Here is a 12,376-nt window from a genome sequence, read left to right as displayed (position 1 = left end):
TAGTGAGATTTTGTCCTCTTCCTTTCCAATTTGTGTCCCCTTGATGTTCTTTTGTTGTTGAATTTCTCTGGCTAGGACTTCAAGTACTATATTGAATAGGTAGGGAGAAAGTGGGCCACCTTGTCTAGTCCCTGATTTATTGAGATTGCTTCAAGTTTCTCTCCATTTAGTTTGATGTTGGCTACTGGTTTGTTGTAGATGGCTTTTATTATGTTTAGGTATGGGCCTTGAATTTCTGATCTTTCCAAGACTTTTATCATGAATGGGTGTTGGATTTTCTCAAATGCTTTCTCTGCATCTACTGAGATAATCATGTGGTTTTTGTCTTTGAGTTTGTTTATATAGTGAATTACATTGATGGATTTCCGTATATTAAACCATCCTTGAATCCCTGGGATGAAGCCTATTTGGTCATGATGGATGATCACTTTGATGTGTTCTTGGATTCAGTTTGCGGGGATTTTATTGAATGTTTTTGCATCGATATTCATGAGGGAAATTGGATTGAAGTTCTCTTTCTTTGTTGGATCTTTGTGTGGTTTAGGTATCAGAGTAACTGTGGCTTCACAGAATGAACTGGGTAGAGTACCTTCTGTTTCTATTTTGTGGAACAGTTTGAGGAGAGTTGGAATTAGGTCTTCTTTGAAGGACTGATAGAACTCTGCACTAAACCCTTCTGGTCCTGAGCTTTTTTTGGTTGGGAGACTATTGATAACTGCTTCTAATTTTTTTTAGGGGAAATGGGACTGTTTAGAATGTTAATCTGATCCTGACTTAACTTTGATACCTGGTATCTGTCTAGGAAGTTGTCCATTTCATCCAGGTTTTCCAGTTTTGTTGAGTATAGCCTTTTGTAGTAGGATCTGATGATGTTTTGGATTTCCTCAGATTCTGTTGTTATGCATCCTTTTTCATTTTTGATTTTGTTACTTAGGATACAGTCCCTGTGCCCTCTAGTTAGTCTGGCTAAGGGTTTATCTATCTTGTTGATTTTCTCAAAGAACCAGCTCCTAGTTTGGTTGATTTTTTGAATACTTCTTTTTGTTTCTACTTGGTTGATTTCAGCCCTGAGTTTGATTTTTTCCTGCCATCTACTCCTCTTGGCTGAATTTGCTTCCTTTAGTTCTAGAGCTTCTAGGTGTGCTGTCAAGGTGCTCGTGTGTGCTCGATCTAATTTCTTTTTGGAGGCACTCTGAGCTATGAGTTTTCCTCTTAGGACTGCCTTCGTTGTGTTCCATAAGTTTGGGTATGTTGTGGCTTCTTTTTCTTTAAACTCTAAAAAGTCTTTAATTTCCTTCTTTATTTCTTCCTTGACCAATGTATCATTGAGTAGAGTGTTCTTCAGTTTCCACGTGAATGTTGGCTTTCTATTATTTATGCTGTTATTGAAGATCAGCCTTAGTCCATGGTGATCTAAGAGGATGCATGGGATAACTTCAATATTTTTGTATCTGTTGAGGCCTGTTTTGTGACTGATTATATGGTCAATTTTGGAGGAGGTACCATGTGGTGCTGAGAAGAAGTTATATCCTATTTTTTTTAAGGATAAAATGTTCTGTAGATATCTATTAAATCCATTTGTTTCATAACTTCTGTTAGTGTCCATGTGTCTCTGTTTAGTTTCTGTTTCCAGGATCTGTCCATTGGTGAGAGTGGGGTGTTGAAGTCTCCCACTAAAATTGTGTGAGATGCAACGTGTGATTTGAGCTTTACTAAAGTTTTTTTAATGAATGTGGCTGCCCTTGCATTTGGACCATAGATATTCAGAATTGAGTGTTCATCTTGATACATTTTTACCTTTGATGAGTATGAAGTGCCCCTCTTTGTCTTTTTTGATAACTTTGGGTTGAAAGTCAATTTTATTCAATATTAGAATGGCTACTCCAGCTTGTTTCTTCGGACCATTTGCTTGGAAAATTGTTTTCCAGACTTTCACTCTGAGATAGTGTCAGTCTTTTCCTTGAGGTGGATTTCTTGTAAGCAGCAAAATTTTGGGTCCTCTTTGTTTAGCCAGTCTATTAGTCTATGTCTTTTTATTGGGGAATTGAATCCATTGATGTTAAGAGAAATTAAAGTAATTGTTGCTTCCTGTTATTTTTGTTGTTAAAGTTAGGATTCTGTTCTTGTGGCTGTCTTCCTTTAGGTTTGTTGAAGGATTACTTTCTTGCTTTTTCTAGGGTGTAGTTTCTGTCCTTGTGTTGGTGTTTTCCCGTTATTATCCTTTGAAGGGCTGGATTTGTGGAAAGATATTGTGTGAATTTGGTTTTGTCATGGAATACCTTGGTTTCTCCATCTATGGTAATTGAGAGGTTTGCAGGGTATTGTAGCCTGGGCTGGCATTTGTGTTCTCTTAGTGTCTGCATAACATCTGTCCAGGATCTTCTGGCTTTCATAGTCTCTGGTGAAAAGTCTGGTGTAATTCTGATAGGCCTGCCTTTATATATGTTACTGGACCTTTTTCCCTTACTACTTTTAATATTCTATCTTTATTTAGTGCATTTGTTGTTCTGATTATTATGTGTCAGGAGGAATTTCTTTTCTGGTCCAGTCTATTTTGAATTCTGTACGCTTCTTGTATGTTCATGGGCATCTCTTTCTTTAGGTTTGGGAAGTTTTGTTCTATAATTTTGTTGAAGATATTTGCTGGCCCTTTAGGTTGAAAATCTTCATTCTCATCTACTCCTATTATCCCTAGGTTTGGCCTTCTCATTGTGTCCTGGATTTCCTGGATGTTTTGAGTTAGGATCTTTTTGCATTTTGTATTTTCTTTGATTGTTGTGCAGATGTTCTCTATGGAATCTTCTGCACCTGAGATTCTCTCTTCCATCTCTTGTATCCTGTTGCTGATGCTCGCATCTATGATTCCTGATTTCTTTCCTAGGGTTTCCATCTCCAGAGTTGTCTCACTTTGGGTTTTCTTTACTTTTTCTACTTCCCTTTTTAGGTCTTGGATGGTTTTGTTCAATTCCATCACCTGTTTGGTCGTGTTTTCCTGCAATTCTTTAAGGGATTTTTGTGTTTCCTCTTTAAGGACTTCTACCTGTTTAGCAGTGTTTTCCTGTGATTCATTAAGGGCTTCTACATGTTTAGCAGTGTTCTCCTGTATTTTTTTGAATGAGCTATTAATGCCCTTCTAATGTCCTCTACCAGCATCATGAGATATGATTTTGTAACCGAATCTTGCTTTTCGGGTGTGTTGGGGTATCCAGTACTGGCTGAGGTGGGATTGCTAGGTTTTGGTGATGGTGTGCAGTCTTGGTTTCTGTTGGTAAGATTCTTACGTTTGCCTTTCGCCATCTGGTAATCTCTCGTGTTAGTTGTTATAGTTGTCTCTGGCTGGAGCCTGTTCCTCCTGTGATTCTGTTAGCCTCTGTCAGCAGTCCCGGTAGTCCAGCTCTCTTCTGAGAGGTTTGCAGGGTATTGTAGCCTGGGCTGGCATTTGTGTTCTCTTAGTGTCTGCATAACATCTGTCCAGGATCTTCTGGCTTTCATAGTCTCTGGTGAAAAGTCTGGTGTAATTCTGATAGGCCTGCCTTTATATATGTTACTTGACCTTTTTCCCTTACTGCTTTTAATATTTTATCTTTATTTAGTGCATTTGTTGTTCTGATTATTATGTGTCGGGAGGAATTTCTTTTCAGAGTACTCTCTTCAGGTAAGCTCTCCTCTTGCAGGGAAGGTGCACAGAGGTCTGGCATTCAGACCTGCCTCCTGGCTGAAGATGAAGGCCTGAAACAGGGTCTGTCCCAGAAGATGTGTTGCCTCTGAAGTCTGTGCGTTCACCTGCACAGACTGGTCTCTGAGGGACCCAGGACACAAAAGGGCTCCCTCACCTGCTCTGGTGGTCAGAGCCCTCCCAGGTGGTCACCTCTCCTCTGTCGGGGAAGGTGCCAAGATGTCTGGAGCCCAAAACGGGAGTCTGTCCCAGAGGCTGTGTCTTCTGCAGTCTGCTTGCTCATCCTCCGCAGTCCGCGAGCTGATCTGAGTAGACTGGTCTCAGGAGTTTACTCTTTGTGACCTTACTATAAAGAAATGAGGAGCCCCCACCTCATACTCATGCTACATACACATGCATGACGCTACATTCATTATGCACAATATCCATTGTAATCACAAATCATAATTTTTTGTCAAGTTATTTATTGTGAGGCATTTGGTCACAGCATTACAAAAGTAGCCAATACTAGTAACACAATTCAACACATATGGGTGGAGAGCTCTTTTTATAAAAACCATTTTGATAAATATAAAAAGGGACACCAAAGCTAGCTAACAACTCCACTCAGAAGGTGGAATGATCTGGAAGCACAATACTGAGTCAGTAAATACAAGACTGGTGCTTTGAGAAAGAGTTAAGCACAATGCTTCAACAGTGGTCCATTTTTTAAAAGGAGAATGTGGATACATGCTCAAGGTTGTGTATTTTGTAGAAGTACTTCAATATTGCATCTAATTCAAAGGCAATCTAGGAATATTTTTCACAAGTTAGGAAGGCAAAATTCTACTCAGTAATAATCGTCCACAGGAAGATTTTCTCAAGACTGAATTTGAACTTCTTAAGCCGATGCTTCTTAGTCGGGGAACGAGAAACAAACTGATTATGAATTTAAGGTTAACATTTTCCTTTCCTATGGATGGAGTTAGTACAACATATACTTTTGAGAAACAGTGACATAGACAAGAAAACAAAATTGAAATAGGCTAAGACATTCCAAATCTGAATCGTTGGGACCTCAGAATACATTTGCTAGGGAAGACTATATAAGTAATTGAAAAAATTAGGGACTTCTTGGAAATGACAAACATTGGGACATTGGGTGAAGTAGAGAGCACTGGAGAAAGGACAGGTGTGTGAGACTAGGTAAGGCTAGTGTTACTAGAGGAAGGAAATCACCAGGACCAACACACACCCTCTGCTGGTCATTTTAGGCATTTAATTTTCAGAGTTCAGCCACATTCATGAAGGGTAAAGGAAACAGCTGCAATAGAATCATCTTTTTAGTTATTAAGACTCAGGCTAGAACAAAATAAATTGTCCTTTAAAAATAAATATTATGCAAAATAAGCTAGACTCATACAGATAGATACCACAGCACCTTATTAGACTATAAAAATTCATCTTTCTGGTACCCCCACCCCCATGTGTATGTGTGTGTGTATGTTTGTGTGTGTGTCTGTGTGTGTGTGTGATCATGAAATTATAAGGAGGATCATAAGATGGAAGGAAGAGATGTCAAGAGAGGGAAAACATAGTTTAGTAATGGAATCCAGGAGACATGTATATAAAAGAGAGAACTATTGATCTGAGAGGAAGGGGTTAATCAGATAACAGCAGGGAGAAAGGGCATTGAAGGAGAACGATGAGGGAGAGTGTATACTATGGAATATATATGTATACACATATACATATTTAATATATCATATATAAAAGTAAAGTATTTTATAATAGTATTTCCATATACATATGAATATATGTAGATATATAAATTATACATAAATACTATAACAAAATACATTTTTATGCTAACTTTAAAGGAATAAAAAAGGATGGTCTAATCTCTCAAGTAATTTTAATAGTGATCTGTCAAACAGCTCACTCATGAGAGAAGAATATATGCTAGTTGTTGTTGAAAATAAAATCTTATAAGGTACAATCCTCACTTTCACTGGCTATGGTTAATTTTTCTTGCCTTTGAATTATCAAGGAAATTCACAGTTCCCTTTTAAGGGTCTTAGTCTTGCTAATAAAAGACTTAAAATGGGTACAGAAGGAATTTTGAGAATCATTCTATTACAGTCTCCAAGGGAAAAAATAAAATAAAACAGGCAAGCTGCAAATCTCAGAAGCTGAAGACAGGAGGAAGCTAGTTAAGTAGAAGAAAACGCTCCTCCATTTTGAGTTTGGGTCCAACAGAGTCTTCATATTTACCAGAGCAGTTGCATGGTATAAGGCGAGGGCACAAGGTCGCCTTCAGACAAAATCCTGAGCAAGCTTAGGTTTTTGACTAGGATCCAAGACAGGGAGAAAAGGAGAAGGAGAGGGAGAGGGAGGGGGAGGGAGGAGGAGGGGGAGAGAGAGAGGGAGAAAGAAGGGAGAAAGGGAGAAAGGGGGAGGGGGAGAAAGGGAGAAAGGGAGAGGGAGAGGGAGAGGAAGAAAAGTTACACTTTTAGAAATGTTAGAATTCCAAAAGAGGCAGGCAGGCAGGCTTAGCAGTGTGGCATGGGGCAGGAAGGAACTTCGGGCACAGCCCAGTACATCATCTCAGTGAGGCAAGGATTCCTCCCATCTCCTTAGCATATATTCAGTTGAGGTGTCCTCCTGGTCAGGTGATTGACAGCCCTAGCTGCAGGGGACAGTCCTATGTGATGCTCTAATCATAGGGGAGATGAGAAGGTCAACTCTCTACTCAGGAATCAGGCTCCATTCTTTTTTTCAGCAGGAAGTAGCTTTCCCTTAAAGAGACTCCAAAAATCCCTGATACCTCTACTTTTCCATATATTATTTTAAATCTTAAAAAGAGGGAAGCTGACATTTCCTTTCATTGTATTACTGGAGAAATAAGCTCTAAAATTAACCATGATGAAAGAGTCTATCTTCCATGGCTTCCAAGTCTGCTAATATCTGGAATAACTGCACAGTAACTGTGTAGGAAGAAAGTGATAATTAAATTCAAATATCATTTACTTGGATGCAAATACATTTCTTCCAATCCCAAGCACATGGCTGTCATGTCTTCATATGGAGCCTTTTTTCTCTGCATGTGAGGAGCTAGATGTTTAACAGTACAGGAAGTACTGTACTTTCCTTGCAGTTCAATGACCCTTGCTGTAGCTGGCACTATAAGATACAGTATTTCCCCTGGAAACAATTTGCTATACCTTAATTGCAACCCTTTATTTTCTCCAGATATCAACACCACATATTCCAAACCTCTTTTTCTTAATAATATCATGAGACATGGCCAGAAGGGTATTTGAGACATTAAACATTATATTATCAAAGGGAATATCATCAATAATCTAAGCTAATAAAAATGTTCACATCTTCAAAATATGGCCAAAGCATATGGTCTAATATAAAATGAAAAGCTAAGCTAAGTCAACAATGGAGGGGGCTGCATACCTGAGCTTCTGATTGTACTGTTTGACCTTTTCCAGGGAGGCTGTGTTTATTTGTGCTTGAAACTCTTCCACAGAGATGTTGTCTCTATAGCAATATCCTTCCATACTCTCCAATGCTGTGAAACAAGTAAACAGTTTATATGCCATCCTATAACTTAGTCTATGTGCATCTCTTCTAATGTCACTAAGTCTCAATAATACATTAAAAGTGCTGAGTATGTAACTCCAGAAATGAATGAAAATGTGCCCTTTGCTCTCAAGATATACATCAAACAGTGAAAAACATGTTGTTGTTGTTGTTGTTGTTAAATAGGCAAAGGCAATTTCTGGTTTAAACTGTTCTCTATTTTTAAAACATTCTGAATACAAGACCGTTCCAAAATATGCTGCTTGGCATGAGGTTTATATTTAGCTGGTTATTCTGAGAAACTGCAGACATAGGAAGTATTCTGAAAACAATGCAAAGCTGAGTCTTTTGTAAAACGAATTTATATCTAAAATGGGAGCCTACATTGTTGGGTGTACCAGTACAGGTACTTGGGGGTGGGTGTCTGCATTTGCATGCACAGCCTCTGTTCTGCACCATGAAGAAAAAGGGACAATATCGTAATAGCTTCTGATCTCTGCACAAGCCACTGAGATAAATTTATACAACAAGCTTTGTCCTTATTTTCCTCATGTCTTAGGGCTTCTATTCCTGTGACAAAAATACCATGACCAAAAAACAAATTGGGGAGGAAAACAAAAGGGTTTAAATAAACCCTTACACTTGCACATTGCTGTTCATCACTGAAGGATATCAGGACAGGAATTCAAACAGGGCTGGAACCTAGAGATAGGAGTTGACCCAGAGTCCATGGAGGGGTGCTGTTTACTGGCTTGTTCATCATGACTTGCTCAAACTTGCTTTCTTACAGAACTCAGGATGCCATCCATGGGTTGGTGGTCCTCCCGCATTGACCACTAATTGAGAAAATGCTTTACAGCTATATCTCATGTAGGCATTTCTTCAACTGAGGCTCTTTGCTCTCTAATGACACAAGCTTGTGTCAAGTTGACACACAAAACCAGCCAGTACACCTTGTCATTATTTATAATCGGTCCTTTCTCCCCATTTGTTTCCATGGACATGAGTACAACAGTTTTTCTTTTCACCATGGGATGCATTCCAGGCCTGCAGTAGATGCTGAAATGAGGGATTCTTCTGAAGCCTGTGTGGATTTTCACACCATATACATGCATACCCTATACTTCCTTACACCTACATATACTTTTATAATGCTTTTCCCATTTTCACAAAGCACTTGATTTTTTTTTTTAATGTTCTGTGGCTGTAACTACTGCAGCATGATAATAGAAGCACAAGGATTCTTTATCCTCACAATAGTATGGACAAAGGAGCTAGTCTTACTCTATATCATATTTCATCAACAATAACCTTTCCCCATTTATGCCTCCCTTCAGCATATCCCAATTGCCAACATGACTATTTTTACATGTTGCAGCAATTACTCACTAAAATCAGGGATACTTAAGAATGAGACCCTGTATAGTCAAGGACCTGATAAGTTAGGGCAACTTAGTGACTCATGGGTAAGTGGCTTATACAAGCTGTTCAAAGGATGATCTCTCATGCTCTGGTTAGATACACAACATCAAGTTATTCAGAATAGTGTGCAACTGAAACCATGAATCATTTATTTCTCCAAGTTGCCATGTAATGTTTTCAAATCACAGTTGCCAGCTGGTACACAAAATCACAAAAGTGAAACCACAGAGAAGACAGAGACTGTAGTTAAGCTGGGGTCAAAGCTGAACGACACTGTTCCTGGCCCAAGGCACTCCATTTTGTACATCTTCAGCTCTACTTTGCCTCATCAACTAATTTCCTATCATCCTCTTCGGTCATTATGTTAGATTCTAGAGATGATGGGACTGATTAAAAAGTGATCAAACTGCACTCAAGGAGCAACAAGCCTCAAGGTACAGGAGCCTCTGCAATGGAATCACTACCCCACCATTAGTTACTTTTCTGTAGTTGTAATATAAGACCCTGACAAAGAGTGACCTAGAGAAAAACTAGGCATTTTAGCTTCTAGTTCTGAAGGGGACAGAGATTTCCTACCATGACAACAGAAACATGAGGTAGGCCTGGCAGTCAGAAATCAGACTGATCACATTTGAACCCTCATACAGCAAGCAGACAAGGAGAACAGGAAGTGTGGTTGGGGAATAAAACCTCAAAGGAAGGCTACACCTAGTAACATACATCAGGCAGCAAGTTCTATTTCCGGTAGCAGTGGTCCTCAAACTTCCTAATATTGTGACCCTTTAATACAGTTCCTCAGGTTGTAAGGATCCCCCAAACATAACTTCATAACTCTAATTTCACTACTGTTATGAACTGTAAATAGTTTGAGGGTAGAGGTTTGTCAAAGGAGTCATGAATCATAGCATGTTCTTTAGGACCCACTGCTGTGCATAACTTTCCCCAACAGTGCCATGAACTGAAAAACATGTGTTCAAACACATGAGCCTATGTGTGACATTTTAAACCACAATACCTCCCAATTAAGGCACTTACCATGCTGAGTTATCCCCACATGGAAAGCAAAATATTCTTTTTATATAAATTCATCTCTATTAAAAACTGTATAATAGCAATGATAAAGGCGTAAGTACGCATGACCAAATGTAGCCTGTTGAGATGTCTGTAGGAACTGTTGTGCTAGCTAATATAGGAAATGAGGCCTGAAAGTCGGCAGCACTGTTCCCTGGGTTTGCATCATGAGTTGTATAAAAGAAAAGAAAGTGAGCCCAGCAGTAGGCGTGGACAGACTCACTTCCCTCTGCTCTCAACATGGGATGTGGCTAACCACTGCCAGTGCCTGCCCTGACTCCCTTCAATGAGTGTCTGGAACTTGGAACTGTGAGCTCCAAATCCATGCTTTGACTTCACCTTAACTTCACCAATGATGGGACTGTAAATGATCTTTCTTAAAGCTGCTTTTATCAGCACATTTATCATAGTAACAAATGAAACTAGAACACCATTGATTGTCATCGAGACACTTCAAGATTTTGTTCAATGAAGGGTAGAGGAACACTGAAGGGTAGAAACATGTGAAGCTGTAATTTCAGAAACCACCTAAATCTTCTATGTGACTATTCTGAAGACACGCATGGCTTTCTTGAAAAGCCCTCACCCATGTTTGCATATGCACACACCCTGCTCTAAGTTCCTCTCCTATTGCTGTGCATGCTTAAATCTATGCTAAACATCTCTTCTCAATACAATCCAATTTAGACTATTGGTATCACATGGGTAAAATTTCCAGAATATTAATCCTTAGTATGCCCCAATGGGTAGCATGGAGATGTAACTATGGTCGATGCCCACCTCACATTGATAACTTTTCTGATGACCAGGATGGGACAATCTCTGGGGAAGTATATCTGACTGCTCCTGAACAGTCTTACTCTACTCTCTTAGCTTGTTTATTACCTCGGTTTCTTTTCCTTGGAAAAAGTAAAACCCCATCCTTGATGCTCAAAGAATATAACTGGCTCTGAAGAGAGGTTTTCCCCCTAGAATTATCAATATACATTTCTGGCCCAGATAGAGCAGTCACTGCTATTTGTAGAGATATCATTGTAAAGTCTATTTACTAATGCCCAAAGCTATTTTCTATTCTCCAAGAGATTGGCCAGAGAATTTTTGAGGAGAAGTGACTTTGATGTGACACTAAGAAGAGTAAGCCTTGCTAGGCAGAACATTATAAAGCCTTAACCATACTGGGAATAGCTGTTTTTATGCAAACCATTCTCCAGACCTCTCTTGACCCTGGCCTACTAGAACACCATACTTTCTTATTTTAAATACTTTCTCTAAAGCCAGCACCCTCTTCCAGTGCTAGCTTGTTTTACAACTTTACCATTTCTCCTTATGATATTAGAGGCATATATAATATTAGAGAAAGCACTTCCAAAACTTTGTAAGGCAGCAGTTCTCAACCTGTAGATTGCAACCCCTTTGAAGGCCACATACTAGATAGCCTTCAAATCAGATACTTATAATTTATAACAGTAGCAAAATTACAATTAAGAAGTATCAACAAAATAATTTTATGGTTAGAGATCACCACGAGTGAAGAACTGTATTAAAAAGTGGCAGCATTAGGAAGGCTGAGAGCCACTGCTGTATGGCAAAAACCAACTGCACAGACTTGAATGTACTAATATTAGGACTGTTCCAAAGAAGCATAATAAGTCAATATGTAGTGAACATTTTCAAGGGTATACAAAGCAAAATTAACCACCCAAACTGTGGAGCTGCCCAGTGCCATTGATAGAATACCGGAAAGGTTGGTGAGATGGTTCAAGTAGGGAACATGCTGAAAATTTTATGTTATTTTCATTTTCTTCCCATCTTATTCCTTTAAGATACACAAGAGAAGACATCGAATATAGTTTAGCCTCATTATGAATTTTTTTTTAAATTGAGGAAATTTGGCCTAAAAAAGGCGTCACAGGAAAAATTTCATCTCCAAGGGCATCACTTCTTGCTGTTTGGCCCTGAAAATGAGAGAAGTTACTATAGTCTGTTTAACAAGTTTACTCTTTGACTTCCTTGTTACTCCTGGTCTGCTTGAGGCTCATCATTTGCCTTTGGAATGTAAATTTCCCATTTTTTTTTTATCATGAGCTGTTTGGAAAGTATAGATTATAGGTTAAGGATGGTTGTTGTCTTATGAAGAAAAATGGGATTAACAATCTAATTTAAAACTGACATTTGATAAATTTAAAGGATCGCTATAAATCACTTGGTCTCTACATTTATTTTTATATATAATTATACATATGTATACATTGTCCTTGTTGAATGAAAATGAGGGAATAACCACCCTAAGTAAGCAAGGCTGAGGAGAAGGTTGTAGATATGAGGGAGAGAACAGCCAGAGGCTTCTGAAAGGATTTAAATTGAACGTGGCCAGGAGAATAAACCAGGCCATGAAAGAAGTTGTGATGGATAGTGAGAGAAGAGTAGAAGAGAGACAGAATAGGAGAGAAGGCAAATGGAAGAAGAGAGGAGTCTAGAAGCGGAGGATCAAGAGAGCATGTGACCAAAATGGCCAAGCTATATAGGAAAAAAAAGCTGGGGATAAGAAGCAAAGCTCAGAGGCTGCAGAGATTTGGGGAAGGGGTAGGTATGGGGAGAAACATGCAGAGAGAAGTCAAGACTCTATAACAGATA

The 12,376-nt window shown here is 38.9% G+C and overlaps 1 protein-coding gene across 5 annotated transcripts in view; it reads right to left on the bottom strand.

Moving 5' to 3' along the window:
• Prex2 (phosphatidylinositol-3,4,5-trisphosphate dependent Rac exchange factor 2) overlaps positions 1–12,376 on the bottom strand; it is a 321,717-nt gene that overhangs the window by 58,234 nt on the left and 251,107 nt on the right. For all 5 annotated transcript variants that reach the window (XM_029482876.2, XM_029482881.2, XM_021163512.3 and 2 more), the window contains one exon: positions 7,124–7,238. In XM_029482876.2, the coding sequence (XP_029338736.1) occupies positions 7,124–7,238 (115 nt within the window). The remainder of the gene's footprint in view (positions 1–7,123; positions 7,239–12,376) is intronic.

The sequence above is a fragment of the Mus caroli genome, unplaced genomic scaffold, assembly GCF_978045245.1.
Source record: "Mus caroli unplaced genomic scaffold, Mus_caroli_1 scaffold_1, whole genome shotgun sequence".
NCBI lineage: Eukaryota > Metazoa > Chordata > Mammalia > Rodentia > Muridae > Mus > Mus caroli.
This window is presented reverse-complemented; position numbering and strand designations above follow the sequence as displayed.